Source organism: Lutra lutra, chromosome 17, assembly GCF_902655055.1.
Source record: "Lutra lutra chromosome 17, mLutLut1.2, whole genome shotgun sequence".
NCBI lineage: Eukaryota > Metazoa > Chordata > Mammalia > Carnivora > Mustelidae > Lutra > Lutra lutra.
The window spans coordinates 54,080,061-54,105,095 of NC_062294.1; the positions used below are offsets into that span (position 1 = coordinate 54,080,061).

At 48.9% G+C, this 25,035-nt stretch overlaps 1 protein-coding gene across 1 annotated transcript; it reads right to left on the reverse strand.

Moving 5' to 3' along the window:
* Nucleotides 1-1,463: 1,463 nt before the first annotated feature.
* Nucleotides 1,464-23,361, reverse strand: LOC125088563 (sialic acid-binding Ig-like lectin 5). The gene is made up of 15 exons (XM_047709769.1): nt 22,767-23,361; nt 22,306-22,686; nt 21,804-22,082; nt 21,580-21,627; nt 19,258-19,515; nt 19,012-19,148; nt 13,557-13,605; nt 13,096-13,476; nt 12,594-12,872; nt 12,307-12,354; nt 11,464-11,721; nt 11,089-11,373; nt 10,772-10,871; nt 9,694-9,775; nt 1,464-2,147 (listed from the first exon to the last, which is right to left on the reverse strand). Exons 1-15 carry the CDS (start codon nt 22,801-22,803, stop codon nt 1,890-1,892), a joined length of 2,880 nt encoding a protein of 959 aa, XP_047565725.1. The 5' UTR covers nt 22,804-23,361; the 3' UTR covers nt 1,464-1,889.
* Nucleotides 23,362-25,035: the final 1,674 nt, after the last annotated feature.

Below are 25,035 nucleotides of genomic sequence, written 5' to 3' on the forward strand. Positions count from 1 at the left end.
GAGTTCAGAGATAAGCTGGAATGAAGAACTTAATCAATTAGAAAGTACAGACTAAAGCAGCGCCTGCATGGCTCAGTCTCATGAAGGGTCCAATTCTTGACCTCAGCTCAGGTCTTGATCTCAGCGTGGTGAGTTCAAGCCCCAGGCTGGGCTTCACGCTGGGCATGGAGCCTACTTCAAAAAAAAAAAAGTACAGACTGAGGTCAAAGTGGAGCTGGTTGACATCCTCTGTCATTCCCCAGAGACGCAGTCCTAGCTGGTCAGTCAGGAATTTTCTGGTCAGCGCCAAAGAGTCTGCCACAAGGGCCCCTCCATCCCCCAAAGGAAGATGAGGTAATCTTAGGAGGACACCCTTTACCTTCACCTCTCCACACAAGAAAAAGCAGCCTAGCCTGGACCAATCCTTTTCTCGTGCTATAACTTTCTTGCCCTACCTCCTTCTAGAAAAATTTCCATTTTGTACCTTAATTCAAAGCTTAATGTCAGGCACTTAACGATCAGGAAAGTTCAGAAAAGCTCATTGGACACCGGCATGACAGTGCTGCTGGGGAAGTTTCAGCTGCTTTCATTTTAGTGCTTTCTTGAAAAAAAAAATAATAATAACAAGTTAGTTCAACTTTACAGGAGAGGCGAGAATGAGCTCTTTCTTCAAGGCTCTGAGCCGCAGTGCGTGCAAGGACTCAGGGGCGAAGGACCAGCCCCTGGACACCAGGTGAAGCGAAGAGGCAGGGCCTCCAGGGGAGGGATCTCAAACTGCACAGCCGTGGGCTGGAACAACACAGAGGTTGTAAGGAAGAAAGCAGAGAGAAGTGCAGATGAGCGGGGCCAAGGAGCAAAAATTCCACCGAGTAAATCTGAAGATGTAATTGGCTTTATTCAATGACTCCTGAATCGGGCAGCATCCCATCCCGTAAAGAGACAGGCACTCTGAGGGGCTGCACGTAGGGGAAAGTTTTTATAGGCAGGAGGGTGGGGCAAGGGAGTTATTATCAAAAGAAAAGATTTTTTTTTTCAGGTCGGGCCATTTTTGGGGGGAAGCTCTCACCCTGCTGGTGACCTCATCAGGGCTGATCAGGAAATTTCAGACCCTCTGTTGAAAGGCCACATTTCTGGGAGAGGTTGAGACTGCTGTTACTCTTGGTTTGCTCAGTTGTGGGGGCAAGTGTCTCCACTTCGCGTCTGTGGTTTCTTTTCCAACAGTAGCTAGCAGGGAGGGCATGATGGACTTTAAAAGCCGGGGGCAGCCAATGCTCGTGATGTATTGTCTAAGGCTAGAGAGCCTTGAAGGCGGTTGTGCAGGAGACCCGGGGTCAGCTCTCTGGCTGCTGGACACATCGCTGTGGGGCCCATCCATGAGACAGGGAAGGGACTGGAGGTCAGGAGGTGAAGGAATGTGCTGGAAGAATTGACAGGTACAACTGCGATGAGAAGACTCCACAGAGATGATAAGAGGCACATATGTCATGAAGCAAACACCAGGCTGAGCGACTGGTCTTTCTTTCCCTGAGGGGGCTCTGAAGAGCTCTGGGAAGGAGAATGACACCAGCAGGTCGCTACGCTGTGCTCCGGGCCTGGTCATCCCGAGCCTCAGGGTAACTTGCCAATTATTTTTCTGTCCAAAGAAGAGAAAGCAGTAGGTACTGAGCATAGGTAAGGCAGTTGAGACGGGACTTTTGTTGGTTGATTTCTGTGTGTTAATTTCTTTAATGTCCACAACCACCTCTGAGGCAGAATGCGCGATCTCTGATTTACAGAACAGGAAACTGAGGCACAGAAAGATGAAGTGACTTCCTTGGCAGCCTACATGAGAGCCCGAGTCAGCTCTACCTGGGTACGCTCGGCCAGTCCTTCCTGTTCATATTGCCACAGGGGTCCACATGCTTTGCTGATTAGTGCCTGACTTCTCCTCTGCCCCAGGAGCTGCGATTCCTTGGGCCAGCCCCAAGCTCTAAGCCGTCCTCATTTGTCTTGATCTCTGAGTACTCGCTGGTGCCTGTGCTCTCCTCATCCTTAGGCTCCCTCAGCTTCATCCCTTGAAAGCTGAAGGAGGCGTAATGGAGCTCCTGTTGCTCCCCTGAGGGAGGGGCATCCCCAGTACGGGTTGCTTGGGTTGGGGGGCTGTCTGGACAGGACTTTTGCCTGGAACCCTGAAGAAAGGAGAAACAAGGGAGTCAGAGAAGAAATAAGGCAAGTATGGGATAATGGGACATTTATTCATTCATTCATTCATCCACCTATTCACACACACTTCCTATGAATCCAACGCTTCACTCATCCATTTAAAATCCTGTAATGCTGGGGTGCCTGGGTGGCTCAGTCGGTTAAGCATCTGCCTTCGGTTCAGGTCATGATCCCAGGGTCCCAGTCCCAGGACTGAGTTCTGCATCGGGTTCCCTGCTCAGCAGAGATCCTGCTTCTTCCTTTGTCCCTCCCCTGACTCATGCTCTCCCTCAAATAAATAAATAAATAAAATCTTAAAAAAATAAAATAAAATTCTGTAATGCTACATTACAGAATGCTACAATATGGCTGATTAGGCCATATTGAAGGCTTACTAATCAGTTTAATCCCCACAGTGTGAAGGATACTGATTTCCCCCATTTTACAGATTAGGGAGACTGAGGTGGGGGAAGGTAAAGTAACTTGCCCTCTAGTCACCAGCAGAGCCAGGAACAAAATGAGTTCTGTTGTGTTATTGGAAATAAAAAGGGGAGGAAATACTTGGACAAAATAAAGATAAAATTCCCAGAATTGAAGAAAGATAAACCAACACAGCTGAAAAGGGCCCCACAAATGGAAGATTTTAAAAAGAGCAGGGGAGGGGAACCTGGATGGCTCAGTGGGTTAAAGCCCTGCCTTCAGCTCGGGTCATGATCTCAGGGTCCTGGGATTGAACCCCACATAGGGCTCTCTGCTCAGTGGGGAGCCTGCTTCCTCCTCTCTCTCTGCCTGCTTCTCTGCCTACTTGTGATCTCTGTCAAATAAATAAAATCTTAAAAAAAATAAAAAAATTAAAAAAAATTTTTTAAAGAGCAGGGAAACCACATACCCTAATATAGCACAGTAAATCTTAAGAATACCAAAACTGAGGGCACCTGGGTGGCTCAGTGGGTTAAGCGACTGATTTCAGTTCGGGTCATGATCTCAGGGTCCTAGGATCAAGCCCCCACATCTGGCTCTTTGCTCAGCAGGGAGCCTGCTTCTCCCTCTCTCTCTGCCTGTCACTCCCCCAGCTTGTGTGGGCCCTCTGTGCTCTTTCTCTGTGTGTGTGTCAAATAAACAAACAAAATCTTAAAAAAAAAAAAGAATATCAAAGCCGAAGAGAAAAATGTAAAAGTTTCCAGTGACAATGAGTGGATCGCTTAGAAATGTGCAAGATTCATAAAGACATAAAATTTCCTTTTCTTTTTTTTCCCTTTTTTTTTTTGAGAGAGAGACAGAGTGCATGTATGCAAGCAGGGGGAGGGGCAGAAGGAGAGGGAGAGAGAATCTCAAGCAGATTCCCCAGTGAGCACAGAGCCCGACATGGGGCTAGATGTCACCATCCTGAGATCATGACCTGAGCTGAAATCAAGAGTCAGAAACTGAATCACCTGAGCCACCCAGGTGTCCCTAGACATAACCTTTCTTAACCGTGACACTGGGTACAAGAAACAAGACAGTACAGTGTTGAAAGCGTTGAAGAAAGAGGATGCATGGCTGGCTCATTGGGTAGAGCTTGTGACTCTTAATCTTGGGGCTGCAAGTTTGAGTCCCATGTTCGGTATAAACATCCCTTAAAGTATAAATAAGATAAAATAATAAAATAAAGCATTGAAGGAACATCAGTTTGTTCCTAGAAATTATATCCTGCTAAATGAAATTCAAATGTAGGAGCATGAAAAAAAATTTCAAACACACAAGTCCTCAGAAGTCTTAACACAAGAAAACCCATATTGAAAGCATATTGGGAGGAAGAATTCAAATAAAAGTAACAAAACCTGAAAATGCTGCAATAAATCTGGGGTACAAAGGTGACAAAGTACCCCGGTAAAATGTGTGGCTGTATCTTAAAAGACCAAATTTTAAAATGTTAAGTATGTTCATAATAACCCAGAATGAAAAATGAAGATCTAGAAAAAGCACCAATATCTTGGAAAGTGGAGGGAAAGGAGAACAAGAGATATATAAAAGAACACTAAAGTTTTTTGTTGGATATAAGAGAGATACTAATTTTTTAAGAAAGGAGAAAATGGAATATTGAAAAAAATGGAACCTAGAGGATAAAGTATTTCTAAAATATGTGGGCTCACAACACTGAGATCAAGAGTCACAGGCTCTTCCTACTGAGCCAGAAGGTGCCCCGTGATAATTTTTAAATCGAAAAAAAAAAGCCCATTAAAATGGCCAACAAACACATGAAAAAGTCCTCAATATCACTTGCATCATGGAAATACAAAGCAAAAACCACAATGAGATACCATCTCACACCAGTCAGAATGGCTAAAATTAACAAGTCAGGAAACGACAGATGTTGGCAAGGATGTGGAGAAAGGGGAACCCTCCTACCCTGTTGGTGGGAAGGCAAGCTGGTGCAGCCACTCTAGAAAACAGCATGGGAGTTCCTCAAAAAGTTGAAAATAGGGGCACTTGGGTGGCTCAGAGGGTTAAGCCTCTGCCTTCAGCTCAGGTCATGGTCTCAGGGTCCTGGGATGGAGCCCCGCATCGGGCTCTCTGCTAGGCGAGGAGCCTGCTTCCCCCTTTCTCTCTCTGCCTGCCTCTCTGCCTCCTTATGATCTCTCTCTCTCTGTCAAATAAATAAATAAAATGTTTTTTTAAAAAAGGTTGAAAATAGAGCTACCCTATGACCCAGCAGTTGCACTACTGGGTATTTACCCTAAAGATACAAATATAGTGATCCAAAGGGGCACATGTACCCGAATGTTTATAGCAGCAATGTCTACAATAGCCAAACTATGGAAAGAACCTAGATGTCCATCAACAGATGAATGAACAAAGAAGATGTGGTATATATACACAATGGAATACTATGCAGCCATCAAAGGAAATGAAATCTTGCCATTTGCAGTGACGTAGATGGAACTAGAGGGTATTATGTTAAGTAAGATAAGTCGAAAAAGACAATTATCATATGATCTCTCTGACATGAGGAATTTAAGAAACAAAACAGAGGATCATAGGGGAAGAGAGGGAAAAAAGCAAGAAGAAATCAGAGAGGGAGACAAACCATAAGAGACTCTTAATCGTAGGAAACAAACTGAGGGTTGTTGGAGGAGTGGGGGTGGGGGGATGCGGTAACTGGGTGATAGGCATTAAGGAGGACATGGGATGTAATGAGCACTGGGTGTTATATAAGACCGATGAATCACTGAGCTGTACCTATGAAATCAGTAATATATTACATGTTAATTTTTTTTTAAACCTGTTAAAAATACTTCAGTGTCGGGGTGCCTGGGTGGCTCAGTGGGTTAAAGCCTCTGCCTTCGGCTCAGGTCATGATCCCAGGGTCCTGGGATTGAGCCCCGCATCGGACTCTCTGCTCAGCGGGGAGCCTGCATCCTCCTCCCTCTCTGCCTGCCTCTCTGCCTACTTGTGATCTCTGTCCGTCAAATAAATAAATAAAAATCTTCAAAAAAATACTTCAATGTCTATATACAAATTATTAGAACTAACAAGGGAGCTTAGGGGTGCCTGGCTGGCTCAGTCGGTGGACCATGCACCTCTTCATTTCAGGGTTTGTAAGTCTGAGCCCACAATGGGTGTAGAGATTACTTAAAAATAGAATCTTTAGGGGTGCCTGGGTGGCTCAGTAGGTTAAGCCTCTGCCTTCGGCTCAGGTCATGATCTCAGGGTCCTGGGATGGAGCCCCACATCAGGCTCTCTGCTCAACAGGGAGCCTGCTTCTCCCTCTCCTCTCTGCCTGCCTCTCTGCCTACTTGTGATCTCTGTCTGTCAAATAAATAAATAAAATCTTTTTTAAAAAAATTGAATCTTTAAAAAAAAAAACTAACACGAGAGTTTAGCGAGCTGGAAGAATATAAGAGCAATATATTTGTAATTGCTTTTCACGCGTTGCTGCATCTACAGAGAGAACGAAGACAATTCTCAGCATCCAGACCAGCACCCCAAAGAGCTGGGTGTCACTGGAAGAGACGAACATTTACAGTGGATCCCCAGAAGAACTCTGCAGGGGTGCTCGACCCCACCACGGTAGAAAGTAGCAGGAGAAGCTGCATGGACACATTAAGGAACTGGCTACTGTTGCCTCTTTTGCCACCTACTACCCACACTCCTTGTGACACAGACCTCTGTGACCAGAAAACAGAGTCTGAGTGTGCTCACTTTCCTACCACTGATTCAGGAGACTGAGTCACTTACTGAAATTCAAAAACTCTTAGAGGAAATATATGTCTGCAGAGGACGCAGTACATAAAGGCCAAAAGGACGAGTTGATTCTTGAAGGAAATGACATTACATTTGCATCAAATTCAGCTACTTTGATTCAGCTAGCCATGAGGGTTAAAAACAAGAATATTAAAAAAAAAAAAAAAAAAAAAAAAACAAGAATATCACAAATTTTTCAGATGGTATCTCTCTGTAAAACCAGGGTACACCAGGGTACACCAGGGTTATGAGTAGATCTAAAAATGCTCCAGCTACCAAACCACTAAGAATCTAAATGACACACCATTTGTAATTTTTTTTAATTCTAAAATGCTTTATATAAATTTTTTGAAGTTTATTAGTATTATTATTATTTTAGTAATCTCTACACCCAACATGGGGCTCAAACCCATGACCTGGAGATCGAAAGTTGCATGCATCTCCCACTGAGCCAACCAGGTGTCCTAACGCTTCATAATTTTTTTTTAAAGATTTTATTTATTTATTTGACAGACAGAGATCACAAATAGGCAGAGAGGCAGGCGGGGGGTGGGGGGGAAGCAGGCTCCCTGTTTAGCAGAGAGCCCGATGTGGGGCTCGATCCCAGGACCCTGAGATCATGACCTGAGCTGAAGGCAGAGGCTTAACCCACTGAGCCACCCAGGCGCCCCAAATTTTTAACAAATGTTTTCATTCTGTGTATCATTGATGAATGATCAGAAAATGCACTTTTTAAAAGATAGCATTTGTAGTACTAACAAAGCTGGTTATTAAGGAAGTAAAATAAAAGATTGCAAGACCTGTCTGAAGGAATTCTACATCTTTCTTGGAAAAAACTGGACCTAATATCTGTTTTTATGGACAAGAAGACTGGAATCTATAAATAAGTAAATTCTTCCCAAGTTGATCTACAGATTCAACATAATTCTAATAAAAACACCAATAGGAGGACTTTTTGGAATGTGATAAACTAGTTCTAATGTTTAAATAGATCGGCAATGGGGCGCCTGGGTGGCTCAGTCAGTAGAGCATGTGACTCTTGGTCTCGGGGTTGTGAGTTTGAGCTCTATATTAGGCATGAGTCTACTTAAAAAAAAAATGAAATAAAGGGGACACCTGGATGGCTCAGTCATTTAAGTGTCTGCCTTCAGCTCAGGTCATGATCTCAGGGTCCTGGGATAGAGCCCTGTATCAGGCTCCCTGCTTGGCAGGAAGCCTGCTTCTCCCTCTCCCACTCCCCTTGCTTGTGTTCCCTCCCTCGCTGTCTCTCTCTCTGTCAAATAAATGAATAAAATCTTAAAGAAAAACTATTTTATTTATTTATTTTTCAGGGAGAGAGAGCACAAGCAAGGGTAGTGGAAGAGGGAGAAGCAGGCTTCCCACTGAACAGGGAGCCCAACATGGGGCTCCATCCCAGGACTCCAGGATCATGACCTGAGACCAAGCAGACATTTAACAACAGAGCCACCCAGGTGCCCAATAAAATCTTTTTTTTTTTTTAAAGAAACTATACTTGAATATCCTTCTAATCCTAGGGTAAGAAAGATTTTCTTAAATGAGACCCAAAGTCACTCAACAGAAAGGAAGAGATTGTTGAATATGGTTATATTACAATTAAGAACTAACCTTCATCAAGGTCACCTTTAAAAAGTGAAGACAAGTTACTCACTGGAGAAGATATTTACAATGCATATAATGGAGAAAAAGTAGTATGAAAATGTATAAAACTCTCCAATAAACTCAGTAACAAAGTCGAACACCCAATAGGAAAATGGGCTGCTGATGGGACCAGGCATTTTAGAGAGGAGGTGTTCATATACCAGCGAGGGCAGAGACATTTTCATCCTCATTGACAACCAAAGAAATGCAAGTCAATACCAGAGTGAGATAGTGAGATGGAAAAAAAAAAAATTAGAAAACCAAGCGCTACAGAGATTATAGAACAACAACATGTGATAGGCATAGATGGATGTATAAACGGATGCGTTTGCTCTGGAAAACCCGGTCAATCAGAACATTCACATACCCGCCCACCTAGTAACTAAATTCTTATGTAACAATGAAGAAAAACTCTTGCATGTGAATGCAATGAGATATGAACCAGAACATCTGGAACAATTCAAATGTCCAGCAACAGGACCTTAGGCAATAGACATAATCATAAAATGAAACAGCGGCAATGTCCCGCAACACAGATGGTTCTGTAGGACGTAACTCACGGTGCTGGGTCTACAAAAGAAAGTCCAAGAAGAATGCACAGAACGTGACCTTTGTTGGTGCAGAAGCAATGAAACTAAACAGTGACTCTTTCAGGCATATGTCCGTGGGATAACGCTAGCAAGAAAAGACTCAGTGGTGGTTCCTGGGTATGGGGTCACAGAGCAACCTGAGTGGATGGAAGTTAGGGTCAGTGTTTGAGGTCTTCGGTTGGATAGTAGGGTCGCAGCTGCTTATCATATCATGAACAAAAGGAGTAAGCACAAATGAACAACGCTTGTTCCTGCAATAAGGGGTTGGTCACGAATCAAGCATTTTGGATAACTCCATTTAGAGCGACACGGGTGCAATTTTGTAAGAGGTGAGAGGGGGCAGGTTGCACATGGAGTGAGAGACAACAGCAGCCCCCTGCCCGCAAAGACGTCACAAATACAACAGGGCAGAGACAGGCAAAGGCAGTGATGCTGTGTAAGGTGCCCCTCAAGACAGGGATGGACACGGAGCTCTCTCTATGCGAGAGAGAGACACAGACACTGGCAGGGAGGGGGATGGCAAAAGCTTCCCGGAGCCGATGGTGTTGGTACTGGAGCTGGAAGGGCGATCACACGAGGTGGTCTGGTGGAAACGGGGACAGGAGTTTGGAGGAACCGTACATGCAAAGGCTCCAAGTTGTAGGGGAGCAGGTGTGTATGGAGACCGTGAGAAAGCCAGTGTGGCTGGACCACAGCAGGACCAAGGCCATCGGGAGACTGCTAGAGGGACTTTAAATATCAGACCAAGGAACATGACTCGATTCTCTAAACAACATCGTTGAAACTCCCAAATGGCTGGAAAGCAATAGAGTCTAGGAGAGGTTCCATCAGGCTGTGTCTAGAAAAGGCCGATCAGTGGGGATGGAACAAGAGGTGACCAGAGGGCCACTGGGTCTGGGAGATGAAGGTGAAGAACAGAAGGGAGGTCAACTCCCAGGCGTCCTTCCAGGAGACCAGAGCAGAGCAGGGGGTGGGGAAACGCTGGGAGCCCCATCTGGACTCGGAAGGGACAAGCCCAACAAGCGCCCCAACTGCACGAGAGGACGCCAGCATCACTCACCCAGGCCACTGTACCCATGACAGGATCTTCGTCATCCAGGCCCTCTCGTCTCCCGGATGCTTGCTTCCCGCGGGCTTTCACTCTAAGGGGAGAAAGCAGCACACCGCAGCCACGGCTCAGGCTCACATGGGCCGGCTGCCCACTCCCTGGTGAGAGGGCGTCCAGACCCCGGACCAGCCTCAGACCTTCCTGACCTGCACGTAAGCACTCCGTCCCCCTGGGTGAGCAGAGGTTGGGCCGGACCAACTTCATCACTAAAGATGCCCCTAACACATAAACCCTGGGGTCCGAGTGGTCATAGCAGCGTTCTTCGTGACAGCCCAAAGGTAGAAACAACCCAAATGTCTATCGATACACGAGGGAGAAAATGGGCTCCACCCTTGCAATGGAACGGCATATGGAGATAAAGGATGAGGTTGGGCACCTGGGTGGCTCAGCTGTTTAAGCGTCTGCTTTCAGCTCAGGTCATGATCCCAGGGTCCAGGGATCAAGCCCCACTTGGGCTCCCTGCTCAGTGAGGAATCTGTTTCTCCCTCTGCCTCTGCCTCTGTCTCTCCCCCCTACTCGTGCTGACTCTCTCTCAAATAAATAAATGAAAATCTTTTTTTTTTTTTTTAAAGGACCAAGTACTGACACATTCCACAACATGCAGGATCCTTGAAGACATGCTAAGTGAACGGGGTCAGTCATGAAGGACCCCGTGTTGCATGACTCCACTTAACACAGAATGTCCACAATAAGAGGCAAAGGCAGAGAGACAGAAAATAGACTGGCAGTTGCCTAGCGCTGGGGGAGGATGGGGCCAGGATGAAAATCAAGGAGAAAAGGGTTTCTTTTGTTTCTTTCTTTTTCATTTGGGGATTGATGAAAAAGTCCTAGAATTGGGGTCATGGATGCACAGCTCTGAATATGCTAAAAGCCACTGAATTGTACCCTGTAAACGTGTGGGAGTGGTATCGCCATGCAGCCCTTATCCCCCAGAAGAAATGTCCCCTGGATCTACTCTACTCGGCTCTGCGTTTCTGGGATTGAGTGGCCTCTCTCCGCACTCCCTGTCGCTCCCCCGACAACAACTTACACGCAAAAGAAGAGGAGGCACAGACTTAGGGACAGCAGAGCCATAGCACCGGCACCTCCAAGAGCTGCGGGCACTGCTCCTGCCAGGAGCACCGGTTTCCCTGCAGGGAAGAGGCGTGGCGAGACTCACTTCCGGGACCTGTCTCTTGCTCTCCTACTTCCTCACAGAACTTGCTGAAGGACCAGCTTAGGCCAGAGACGGAGCAGCACCCTATCCCACCAGTCGCCCCCTGTGCAGACCCAGCCCCACCCCCAGACCTTCTTTTCTAGGATCCAGACTCCCTCCTCCTACACCTCTACCCCCGACAGCTCCCGGACCTGGGAGCAGCAGGACAGCGGCGCTCTGTTTCCCGTGGTCATTCCGGGCCTCGCAGCTGAGTCTGAGGCCGGAACCCAGCGGCCCACTGAGGCTCAGGGAGCTGTTGGCCCAGGGCCCCGCAGAGCTGGAGGTGACGGTCCAGGAGGCGTTGCTCTGGTTCCCCTCCAGCAGCTCCTCCCCCAGCCGCCAGCGCAGGGTGGGCGCCGGCTGGGCTCGGGAGGAGCAGTTACAGCGCAGCCCCTCGCCCTCCCAGGAGCAGGAGGGGCTGAGCAGCCGCGGGGGGTCTGCGGGAGAAAGGGGAAGGGTCAGCGGGTCAGCGGTGCCGCTGTTCCCCAGGCCCCGGGCAGCCTGCCCCCAGGGGTCCCCACACTCACAGACCACAGAGAGAAGCAGGGAGACGTGCTGGGAGCCCAGCGGGTTCTGAGCTTGGCAGGTGAGGTCTCCTTCATGCTCCATTTGTATCTGAGGGAGCTCCAGGATCCCGGGGTCTGCGGTCTGGGAGGGTCTCAGAGTCTGTCCCCTCAGGACCCAGCTCAGCCAGGCTGGGGGGTTGCCATCAGCAGCACAGAGCAGCCGTGGTATCTGGCCTTCCTGGGTGAGAATGGCCGAGGCGTTTCCCAGAATCTTCAGGGCTTTGGGAGAGAGATGCAGAGAGAGAGAGAGGGAGAGCACCCGCTCCAGTTGTAGGAGGCTGGCAGTCTCCTTCCTCCCTCCTTCACAGGAGCTGGTTGGCATTTCCCTCTCCTTCCTTGACCCAATGACTCGGTTCTGTCAGGGTTGAAAGGGACTGGCTTTACACCCCAAAGAGTTTGACCTCATGTGTCTGCACCTCATATCTTCAGCGGAGGCTCAGTGTCCCACTGGGACATGCTTGGTGGCTTCACTCAGTGAACGCGGCAGGAAATAGGATGGAAGAGGCTGGGGTGGCGGGGTAGGCGGGAAGCCAGAGGCCTACCACTCGTGAGTTGAAACAGGCTTTGAGCAGTTAGTGTGCGTGTGTGTGCGCGTGTGCACGTGTGAGCATGGGTGCGTGGGAATGCAGGTGCATGCACCCGTGGGAGGTAGGGGGCTGCTGATTTTTTTTTTTTTTTTTTTTTTTGCTTTTCCCCTATCTGATCCCATTCAAGCTATGATCCCCTCCCCTTTGCTGGGAGCTGACCCCCTACTCCCACCCCAGGGCCTGGTCTCAGTCCCCAAGAAGACAGGTTCTTTCCTACCTGTGACATTGCTGGAGAGGAGGCTGATGGTGAGGTTCTGGGGAGCATCTGGGATGGAAAGATAAGGCCCTGCCTCAGACCTGAAGATTAGGATGGAAGATGACCCAGCACCCAAGGAGGGGTAGAGGACCACAGGGGACCGCAGGGAAAGTGGGGAATGCTGTCCTTGTCCACTCCCCACCTACGCTCCCAAGGTGCATCTGCGCGCACACACACACACACACACACACACACACACACACAGTCCCCACTGCCCTGGGGAGCCCAGCCATCCCTCCAGCACTCACAGGAGACATTGAGCCTGATGGTTCTTTCCACGGTGCCCTGACCTCCTGGCAGGTGCACCTGACAGGTGAGGTTGCTGCCATGGTCCTGCACCCTCGGGGTGAGGGTCAGCACCGAGGAGTGGAGGGTCTGGGGGTCCAGCGAGTCAAGAGCACCCCCTACCCAGAAGAAGCTGAGAGGTCCTCCTTCTTCACAGATTCCCCGCAGACTACAGGTCAGGTTCGTGGGATAGCCAGACTTCAGGGGCTCCGGAAAGTGGATGTCGGGTTCCTGTGTCAGGGCTGAGGAGGACAGACGCAGGTGCCTGGGCCCCAGGGAGCTGGGGACCCAGAGTGTGACCCTGACAGGGACCAGGGCCTCAGGGCACAAGCTGACCTCAGGCCCCCATGTCTCTTCCCACCATCTCAGCCCCAAGACCTGGAGCAGGGAATGTTCCAGTGTCCTGCTCCTGTTCTAAGAGGGGGGTCTCCACATCCCAGAGCTCTCCTGGGGCCCCTGCCATACCTGCCACCTGCAGGTTCAGCTGCTTATCTCTGTAAGCATATCTCCGATAGTCTGTCTCTATTTGGAACCTGTAGAGTCCCTGGTCGCTCCTCCTGGCCTCTCTGATTCTCAGGGAGCAGTCGTTTTCCCCGGGCTTCCCGACGAGGATGAACCGGTCCCGGAACTCTGTCTTCACCTTTGTTTTTTGATCATTTGTAGCCACAGGCTGAGAGTTATGGGAGCTGTCCCCACTCCGGAACCAGTACACGTAGGGCCTCTCACGGGTAGGCCACGAGCTCCTGGGATAGGAGAAGGTGCAGGGCACGTGCACACACAGACCCTCTGGCACCGTCACCGTGTCCTGCACTTGGAGCTTGTACCCCCAGTCCTCCTGCAGGGACCCTGGAGGGAAACCGAGGCTCAGCTGTGGCTCCGGCACACCCCCACCTGTGCCCGCCAGCGCTGCCCCTTGGCCCACTTACCCCCCCACAGCAGGGGCAGCAGCAGCAGGGGCACCATGTCTGCACCAGCCTGCGTTCAGGTCCCTCTGTTGGGGAAGGAAATGGCCCGAATGAGGCCAAGGAAACCCCAACAGGAAGCCGTGTGTCAGAGCTGTGGTCACTGCAGAAAGGGAACTTGGGCAGCACCGGGCACTGGGGGGGAAGGGGCTGAGAAATTACCATGTCTCACCTCTGCATCTGATACAGCAGGTGAGAACATCAAGACCACCGCCCCAAAGGCTGGGATGCTTGTCCAGATGTGAATCTGGACGTGAACATCTTCCAAATGACGTTTAAATCGAGAGTGAGGTCAGCGAAGGGCTAGAGCAGCTAGAAAAGAGAAACAGGGAGGATGCGGCCAGCCTCAACCCCTTCCCCCAGCCCTTTCTCTTCCCAGTTCGCCATCAGCCTGTGCCATCAGCCGGGGCTGCTTTGGGGAACGCCCTGCAGGGCCCTAGGGTCTTAGTTCTTCATCATGCCCTACAGTCCCTTGGACACGGATCACACCTAGAGCCCGCTGAGCCCCAGCTCCAGGATTTCAACAGTCATCCAGACCCACAGCAGCCGCATCCAGCAGATCTGCGGAACCACCACTCAGATAAAGAATCTTGATGATCTGGGCGCCTGGGTGGCTCAGTTGGTTAAGCAACTGCCTTTGGCTCCAGTCATGATCCTGGAGTCCTAGGGTCGAGTCCTGCATTGGGATCCCAGCCCCGCTGGGGAGTCTGCTTCTCCCTCTGACCTTCTCTTTTCTCATGCTCGCTCTCTCTCTCTCTCTCAAATAAATAAATAGAAATAAGTAAATAAATAGTCTTTTAAAAAGGAATTAAAAAAAAAAAGAATCTGATGAGCCAATGAGGAAGTAAGTGGGACTGGAGCAACCAGAGGAAAATCTGCAACAGTTGGAATATTCCAGCAATCAGCTTGCTAAGGAAACAAATGAATTACTGAACTGGGAACTTCAGAAAGATGCCTCCTGAGTGAATTCTCTGGAGCGGGAAAGATTTCCAAGCAGTGCAGGGAAGAATGGCTGAAAAGGAAAAGGAGCTTATTCTGCCTTCGGCTTGGGTCATGATCCCAGGGTCCTGGGATAGAATTCTGCATCAGGCTTCTTGCTCAGCAGGGAGCCTGCTTCTCCCTCTGACCCTACCCCTCACTCATGCTCCTCCCCAAATAAATAAAATGTTAAAAAAAGAAAAAGATTTGGCCATGACGATCCATGACCAAGGTGACCCAGTGACAGCAGAGAAGCCAGTGTGGAAAGCTCAAAGGTGCGCGCAGACAGAACCGCTGGTCAGTTACAGCACACTGTTTACTATCAGAAAAAATTCTCACAAGAATATCTATATTCTGGCCCTTGTCCTGTTAGTGATGATTGCAATCTTGGCAAATTTGAAGCAATTGCCTCAGGGCTGCCTTTTGCTGAGCTGTTTTTAGGGGCCAGGGCTTCTTGGAGTCTTGCCAGAACAAACAAATATCACAGGAAGAGAACATATATGCTGGAACGACCTGTCATCAGTTAGCTAGAAACTAATGACTAGCCAGACAGTGTTTTTCAATTTACATATACATTAGATTGATTTCTCAGATTAGTAAGAGTTAATTTATGTGGATTTTTCTCACTTTTGAATTCTGATGGCCCTTCATCGTGAGTGTTTACTGACACTTGCATTCTAGATATTTTTTTTCTAGATATTTTTTTTAAAGATATTTGTGTTTTGACAGGTGACACTAGAATCTGGTAACATCACCTTTTTAGTGTATAAAAGACTCATCTTTTCACTAGCAACTGAGAGAGAATTACCTTCTGGCACCCAGAATATTGGAGCCTGTCAGAAACTATATAATAAGCCAAAGCTTTTTATGATTTAGCGTTTTCATTTGAATTTCTAAGCAGAAATCTGCTTTGAAAGATTTTGGCAATGTGTTTAACTGTAAAGCAAACAATTGCACTGTGATCCAGATTAAAAGTATGGATTGGAGCCTTCCAGTTGTTGGGGTACATGCTATTCTGGGTTTGAAGTTTTCTTTATTGTCTGCTGGTGTCCGTAACAGCTTACCCAGAACCATCTTGTTCACAGTTTAAAGCAGTGAATTTCATTAACATGACTATACTCTCTGGAGTCCCTCTCCTCCAGTCTGTATAGAAAGGAAGATATATTTATTTTTTTTAAAGATTTTATTTATTTATTTGACAGAGAGAGATCACACGTAGGCAGAGAGGCAGGCAGAGAGAGACGGGGGAGAAGCAGGCTCCCTGCAGAGCAGAGAGCCCGATGAGGGGCTCGATCCCAGGACCCCGAGATCACGATCTAAACCGATGGCAGAGACTTTAACCCACTGAGCCACCCAGGCGCCCCAGAAAGGGAGATTTAGACAAAGCATGCTTTTGAAAGACAAATGGGAATTGTTTGGAATGATTTCATCTTATTGTTGTTGTTCACTTGTGGTTCTATGGTCCTGGTGAACAAGGAATGTTGCTATCTCTCTGAAAAGGTTGCTATCTCTCTCAAAAGTCAAAAACCAGAAACAAATGCAGTCATTGTAATTTAGAATAAACAACTGGGAGGATAGTCACACATGGAATGACTAAAATTAACACATCAGGAAATGACAGATGTTGGCGAGGATGCAGAGAAGGGGAACCCTCCTACACTGTTGGTGGAATGCAAGCTGGTGCAACCACTCTGGAAAACAGTATGGAGGGTCCTCAAAAAGTTGAAAATAGAGCTACCCTACGACCCAGCAATCACACTACTGGGTATTTACCCAAAGGATAAAAACATAGTGATCTAAAGGGGCACTGACACCCCAATGTTTATATCAGCAATGTCCACAATAGCCAAACTATGGAAAGAACCCAGATGTCCGTCAACAGATGAATGGATACAGAAGATGTATATATATGCAATGGAATACTAGGCAGCCATCAAAAGAAATGAAATCTTGCCATTTGCAACGACATGGATGGAACTAGAAGGTATTCTGCTAAGTGAAATATATCAATCAGACAAAGACAATTATCATATGATCTTACTGATATGTGGCATTTAAGAAATAAAACAGAGGATCATAGGGGAAGAGAAGAAAAAATAAAACAAGATGAAATTAGAGGGAGACAAACCATAATATCAAACAATATAGTCATAGGAAACATATAATCATAATATATAATATAATATATACCACACAATCATAATATACAAACCATATAACCATAGAAAACAAACTGAAGTTTGCTGGAGCGGGTAACTGGTAGCTGGAGGAAAGGGGTAACTGGGTGATGGACATTAGGAGGGCACGATATGGAATGAGTACTGGGTGTTATTTATAACTGATGAATCACTAAACTCTACCTCTGAAACAAATATTACACCATATGGTAAGTAACTGATTTTATATAAAATTTAAAAATAAATCAAAAACAATACCAAAACCAAAAATGAATTATTGATACATATAACAATATAGATAAATCTGAAAAATGTAAAACTGGGAGAAAAAATTCAGACCCTAATGCATATGTAAAGCTTGAGTCCACTTACATAGCGCCCCAAAATTGGCAATACAGATCTGTATCGACAGAAAAGAGGGAGTTGGCATGCGTGTGACTCTGCTGACTTGAAGGAGCCCAAGACAAAGCCCAACACCTTCAGCACGGCGCTCGCGGCTCCAAATTTTCTGACCCTGCCTTCTGTCCCGCCGTGATCATGTCTCTGGTGCTCCCGGTCATCCCCACCAAGTTACAGGTACAGGTGTGCTCCCCTTCATCTGCCAGGGGGTCTCAATTCTTGGCCCATCTCCGCCAAAGCTGCCTGCCCCCCCTGCCTATCCTTCCCATCTCGTGGCGGGACCTGACCCTCAGGGGGAGGGGGATGGAATCTGTATGTTGAACTTGGTGTTGGAAGCAAGGGTGTGCACACAGGTAAGCATTCATCTAGTTGCACTCCTTAGATTTGATTATTTAATCAATTTAAGTTAGACCTCCAAACACAATGAATACATAAAAAGTCTTCTTTAGACCGTGTTCAACAAAAAAAAAGGATAGAAGATTGAGACATAGTTTTGCTCTCGAAACTTCCACAGAGACATTAAACAGTAAAATTAATTTTTAGGTTGCATCTTTAATAAAACTTTTATTTATAATTAAATGTGATGTTCTGTAGCAATTATTATGAGGTAGGTGTCTCTCATCTGGGAAAGAAAAGCTGTATTCTTGACTCTATTATGCACTATCGTCTACACTGAGAGGGAAGTTTGAGAGACCAGAAACTCAGGGGTTGAGCAGGTCATGGGAAGTAAGCTCCCTTACAGGGGCAGGGCTGGGGATGGAGAGGAGGAGGGTGGGAGGGGTGGGATGGGCAGAGCCAGCAAGGAGAGGCAGGCTGAGCAGATGGAGACTGGCCTTAGGCAGAAACAAGGGGGCATCAGCTATGGTGTGTTTTTACTTCCTTTTTTCCTTAAAAAGCTTGCCATCTGGGGAGAGATGGCGCCTCCTAGGGCTAGCCAGTTTTTAGAGATGGCAAAGAGTTCTGCCGGGAGCTCAACTTTCAGATCAAACTAACCAATCCCCAGCACGTGTCCCCCAAATACCCTTTAAAAAAAAAAAGTTTTATTTATTTATTTGAAAGAGAGACAGAGAGACAGAGAGAGCACAAGCAGGGGGAGGGGCAGAGGAGAGGGGGAAGCAGGCTCCCTGCCCTGATGGAGGGCTGAATCCGGGGACTCTAGGGTCATGGGATCATGACCTGAGCTGAAGGCAGATGCTCAACCAACCGAGCCACCCAGACGCCCCAAACACCACTTTTCTCTAACCCACACACCCTGCCCTAAATCACCAAGGACAGGTCGCAGACAACTAGAGTCACCCCTTTAGGTCAAGGCCCCCCAGAATTACTCAAGACTAGCTGATCCTGAACTATACTCCTGGCCTTGTCTTTCTCACACAAACCCCAGGAAAGGCTTTTGCGAGGCCTCCCCTGTACCTGCTTCTGCCTCCCAGCCAAAACGTGGTGCTTCTTCTCGCATGGCCCTGCATGGCGTGGCATGCCCCGTTTCCTTGGGAAACGTAAGTAGTAACTTCTGATGGTGTTGGCCTCTCTGTGTCATCGCTCCTTCACCTCCCCAAATTAAACTCCAGGGGTACAGTGGAGAAGGTTTGAGTTGAGAGGTTCCAGGAAGAAGCTGACCATGACGTCTCATATCTGTCCCCCTGGGCTCCAGGTCCACACCTCAGTCCCGTCTTGAGAAGGAGAAAGGCTCACTCAGGCCTCTCGGCCCCGATCCCTGGGGGTCCCCTGCACCTGCAGAACCAACGCGGGTCTCAGATCAGAGAGCAGCCATGTAGTTCTAACTCCAGGCAGGATGGGACGGCTCAGCCCCACCCAGAACTCGGGGCCAGTCAGCAGACTTCCCGGGAGAGGGATGGGCCCGCTCACCTGGTGTAGTAGATCCAGGTGAGGCCATAAGCGAGGAGGAAGCCAGCCCCCATGAGGACCCCTCTGATCAGGGTGAGGACCAGGGGCCAGGAGCCCTCCTGCTTCTCAGTCACACAGTTGCAGGAAGAGGGGCTACCTGGGGAAGGAAGTCCAGAGGCTGAAGCTCTGTCCTCAGACCCCAGTCCCTTCCACACCCCAAACACCTGACCAGGCTGCCCCCTCCCCAAACCTGTATTATAACTCACTGTGCACAGAGAGGCTGATGGAGATGTGCTGGGAGCCCAGCGTGTTCTGAGCCTGGCAGGTAAATTCCCCTTCATCTTCCACCCCTACGTGGAGCAGCTCCAGGACCCCAGGCGCCGAGGGCTGGGAGGGGCTCAGGGCTTTGCCCTCCCGGGACCAGCTCAGCAAGGCAGGGGGGTTGCTGTCAGCGATGCAGACTAGGCTCAGGAACTGACCCTCCAAGACAGGCAGTGACATGCCGTTGCTCAGCATCTTCGGGACTGGGTAAGAGAGTCACCACCAGCGGGTGGAGCCCAGAGAGGCATCTCTCCCTCCCTCTTCCCACAGAGCCAAAGTAGGCAGCTCTGGCGGAGATGTGCCAGGAACTGAAACCGCCTGGCAGATGGGGGAAGTGCACTTGTCCCTGGAACTTGGTGGGGACTGGGGACGACCGGGAGCATCAGAGACATGATCAAAGCGGGAGAGAGGGCAGGGTCAGAAATTCTGGAGCCGGGCTGAGGGCACTGGGCTTTGCCCAGAGGTTACTGGGAAGCGGTAGGGGCTATGAGCAGGGGAAATGCAGAATCAGCGCTGGGTCTACAAAGAGCTGGGCCAAGTGCGGCCCGGGAGATGTACAGGAGGCAGGGAGGCTGAGGAGGAGGCTGAGGCAATGGTCCAGGGCCCGGGAGAAAATTGGAGCTGGCCTGGGCCAAAGGCAAGAGGAGTGAAATGATTTGGGAAATGAAGTTCTCAAGACTCACGGACTCATGGGTGCAGCTGGTGAGAAGGGGAGTTACCCAGCGTGGGGTCCAGCCCCGCCGCTGGGGTAAGTAGCACACGCAGAGAGGCATCCGCAAGAGGCAACTGCACATCTGACCCATGACCGGCTAGAGAGTTGTGGGGGGCACCAGGACAGGGTCAGCATAGGGATGGGGTCACAGGAGGAGACCGGGGACAGAATGAGGATGCCAGGAAAGTGGACACAGAGAGCAACAGGGGTCCAGGGTGGAGTTACGGGGACTGAGAACAGGGAAGGGTCCAACAGAAGACGACGAGCTCGGCCACGAAGGAGTGCGGACGGAAATTCAAGCGCGGGGAGCAGAAGCTGGGAGCTGCAAAACTCACAGAGACAGGCGGAAGGTGAGAGGCGGGAGGGTGGCCGCCAGGGGCTGGGGGAGGGGTTGGGCAGTCAGTGTCTGGTGCGCAAAGAGTTTCGGTTTCGCAAGCTGGAGAGAGCTCTGCAGGCGCCGTACTGAAAGCCTCCAACACGGCTGAGCTCTAGCCTTAAACATGGTGAAGACAGTAAGCTTTACTTTGTGTCTGTTTTATTACAATGACACATAAGCTCTAGGGCCCCCCTGGGTGGCTCAGTCAGTTAAGCCTCTGCCTTGGGCTCAAGTTATGATCCCAGCCAGGGTCCTGGGATAGAGTCCTGCCTCCCGCTCTCTGCTCAGCGGGGAGCCTGCTTCTCCCTCTGACCCTCCCCCTACTCGTGTGTATTCTCTCTCTCAAAAATTCAGAAACAAGGGGCCCCTGGGTGGCTCAGTGGGTTAAGCCTCTGCCTTGGGCTCAGGTCATGATCCCAGGATCCTGGGATCAAGCCCCACATCCAGCTCTCTGCTCAGTGAGAGAGGAGCCTGCTTCCTCCCATCTCTCTGCCTGCTTCTCTGCCTACTTGTGATCTGTCAAATAAATAAATAAAATCTTTTAAAAAAATTAATAAACAAAATATTTTTTTAAAAGACTCTCCCCTTACCTTTCTGCCCCTCTCCCCCATCTCTCTAAGGTGAAGAGATAAAATAAATCATTTTAAAAAGAAAACAACCATAAATTCTACAGCTAAGGAAAAAAGGAAGGAGGTCAAAAGGCACCAACTTCAGTTATAAAATAAATAAGTTACATCCTCTCCTGAGGATGTAACGCATACGGTGACTATAGTTAATAGTGCTAGACTTTATCTTTGAAAGTCCCTAAGAGTAGATGTCAGATGTTGTCATCACAAGGAAAAAAGTTTGTGACTATGTTACGTAGACTTACTGTGGTGATCATTCTGCAGTGCAAACAAATACCAAATCATTATGTTGTCTACCGAAAACTAATACTGGTACATGTTGATTAGAATGCAATTAAAATGAAACATACATAATACACACAAACTAGAGGAAAAAAAGAGGCAGCAGCTGAAAGCAATCCTGGGTCCACAATGGAAGACCCTGGTGAGGTGGGGGGGTAGACAGAGAGAGACTCAAGGGGCTGAGTGAGGGAGGGTCTCATCTCCAAGCCCTGAGCTCTGAGCAGGCAGACCCTGTTCTCATCACAACCCCAGGTGAGAAGATCTTTCCTACCTGTGTAGTTTCCCTGAAAAACACGCGTGGTCATCAACTGTGGAGCGTCTGAGGAGGGAAGATGCGGTGAGGGGCAGGTGGGCTTTGGCCCTTTGTTCCAGGAGCCCCATAAGTGGAAGGGATGAACTTTCCAATTTCCCCCAATCTCCTCTGGATAAAGGATCCCAGGACTAGCCCCTTTCCCCCCACTGCCCTGAGGGACCCAGCCATCCCTCAGCACTCACAGGAGACATTGAGCCTGATGGTTCTTTCCACGGTGCCCTGACCTCCTGGCAGGTGCACCTGACAGGTGAGGTTGCTGCCATGGTCCTGCACCCTCGGGGTGAGGGTCAGCACCGAGGAGTGGAGGGTCTGGGGGTCCAGCGAGTCAAGAGCACCCCCCACCCAGAAGAAGCTGAGAGGTCCTCCTTCTTCACAGATTCCCCGCAGACTACAGGTCAGGTTCGTGGGATAGCCAGACTTCAGGGGCTCCGGAAAGTGGATGTCGGGTTCCTGTGTCAGGGCTGAGGAGGACAGACGCAGGTGCCTGGGCCCCAGGGAGCTGGGGACCCAGAGTGTGACCCTGACAGGGACCAGGGCCTCAGGGCACAAGCTGACCTCAGGCCCCCATGTCTCTTCCCACCATCTCAGCCCCAAGACCTGGAGCAGGGAATGTTCCAGTGTCCTGCTCCTGTTCTAAGAGGGGGGTCTCCACATCCCAGAGCTCTCCTGGGGCCCCTGCCATACCTGCCACCTGCAGGTTCAGCTGCTTATCTCTGTAAGCATATCTCCGATAGTCTGTCTCTATTTGGAACCTGTAGAGTCCCTGGTCGCTCCTCCTGGCCTCTCTGATTCTCAGGGAGCAGTCGTTTTCCCCGGGCTTCCCGACGAGGATGAACCGGTCCCGGAACTCTGTCTTCACCTTTGTTTTTTGATCATTTGTAGCCACAGGCTGAGAGTTATGGGAGCTGTCCCCACTCCGGAACCAGTACACGTAGGGCCTCTCACGGGTAGGCCACGAGCTCCTGGGATAGGAGAAGGTGCAGGGCACGTGCACACACAGACCCTCTGGCACCGTCACCGTGTCCTGCACTTGGAGCTTGTACCCCCAGTCCTCCTGCAGGGACCCTGGAGGGAAACCGAGGCTCAGCTGTGGCTCCGGCACACCCCCACCTGTGCCCGCCAGCGCTGCCCCTTGGCCCACTTACCCCCCCACAGCAGGGGCAGCAGCAGCAGGGGCACCATGTCTGCACCAGCCTGCGTTCAGGTCCCTCTGTTGGGGAAGGAAATGGCCCGAATGAGGCCAAGGAAACCCCAACAGGAAGCCGTGTGTCAGAGCTGTGGTCACTGCAGAAAGGGAACTTGGGCAGCACCGGGCACTGGGGGGGAAGGGGCTGAGAAATTACCATGTCTCACCTCTGCATCTGATACAGCAGGTGAGAACATCAAGACCACCGCCCCAAAGGCTGGGATGCTTGTCCAGATGTGAATCTGGACGTGAACATCTTCCAAATGACGTTTAAATCGAGAGTGAGGTCAGCGAAGGGCTAGAGCAGCTAGAAAAGAGAAACAGGGAGGATGCGGCCAGCCTCAACCCCTTCCCCCAGCCCTTTCTCTTCCCAGTTCGCCATCAGCCTGTGCCATCAGCCGGGGCTGCTTTGGGGAACGCCCTGCAGGGCCCTAGGGTCTTAGTTCTTCATCATGCCCTACAGTCCCTTGGACACGGATCACACCTAGAGCCCGCTGAGCCCCAGCTCCAGGATTTCAACAGTCATCCAGACCCACAGCAGCCGCATCCAGCAGATCTGCGGAACCACCACTCAGATAAAGAATCTTGATGATCTGGGCGCCTGGGTGGCTCAGTTGGTTAAGCAACTGCCTTTGGCTCCAGTCATGATCCTGGAGTCCTAGGGTCGAGTCCTGCATTGGGATCCCAGCCCCGCTGGGGAGTCTGCTTCTCCCTCTGACCTTCTCTTTTCTCATGCTCGCTCTCTCTCTCTCTCTCAAATAAATAAATAGAAATAAGTAAATAAATAGTCTTTTAAAAAGGAATTAAAAAAAAAAGAATCTGATGAGCCAATGAGGAAGTAAGTGGGACTGGAGCAACCAGAGGAAAATCTGCAACAGTTGGAATATTCCAGCAATCAGCTTGCTAAGGAAACAAATGAATTACTGAACTGGGAACTTCAGAAAGATGCCTCCTGAGTGAATTCTCTGGAGCGGGAAAGATTTCCAAGCAGTGCAGGGAAGAATGGCTGAAAAGGAAAAGGAGCTTATTCTGCCTTCGGCTTGGGTCATGATCCCAGGGTCCTGGGATAGAATTCTGCATCAGGCTTCTTGCTCAGCAGGGAGCCTGCTTCTCCCTCTGACCCTACCCCTCACTCATGCTCCTCCCCAAATAAATAAAATGTTAAAAAAAGAAAAAGATTTGGCCATGACGATCCATGACCAAGGTGACCCAGTGACAGCAGAGAAGCCAGTGTGGAAAGCTCAAAGGTGCGCGCAGACAGAACCGCTGGTCAGTTACAGCACACTGTTTACTATCAGAAAAAATTCTCACAAGAATATCTATATTCTGGCCCTTGTCCTGTTAGTGATGATTGCAATCTTGGCAAATTTGAAGCAATTGCCTCAGGGCTGCCTTTTGCTGAGCTGTTTTTAGGGGCCAGGGCTTCTTGGAGTCTTGCCAGAACAAACAAATATCACAGGAAGAGAACATATATGCTGGAACGACCTGTCATCAGTTAGCTAGAAACTAATGACTAGCCAGACAGTGTTTTTCAATTTACATATACATTAGATTGATTTCTCAGATTAGTAAGAGTTAATTTATGTGGATTTTTCTCACTTTTGAATTCTGATGGCCCTTCATCGTGAGTGTTTACTGACACTTGCATTCTAGATATTTTTTTTCTAGATATTTTTTTTAAAGATATTTGTGTTTTGACAGGTGACACTAGAATCTGGTAACATCACCTTTTTAGTGTATAAAAGACTCATCTTTTCACTAGCAACTGAGAGAGAATTACCTTCTGGCACCCAGAATATTGGAGCCTGTCAGAAACTATATAATAAGCCAAAGCTTTTATGATTTAGCGTTTTCATTTGAATTTCTAAGCAGAAATCTGCTTTGAAAGATTTTGGCAATGTGTTTAACTGTAAAGCAAACAATTGCACTGTGATCCAGATTAAAAGTATGGATTGGAGCCTTCCAGTTGTTGGGGTACATGCTATTCTGGGTTTGAAGTTTTCTTTATTGTCTGCTGGTGTCCGTAACAGCTTACCCAGAACCATCTTGTTCACAGTTTAAAGCAGTGAATTTCATTAACATGACTATACTCTCTGGAGTCCCTCTCCTCCAGTCTGTATAGAAAGGAAGATATATTTATTTTTTTAAAGATTTTATTTATTTATTTGACAGAGAGAGATCACACGTAGGCAGAGAGGCAGGCAGAGAGAGACGGGGGAGAAGCAGGC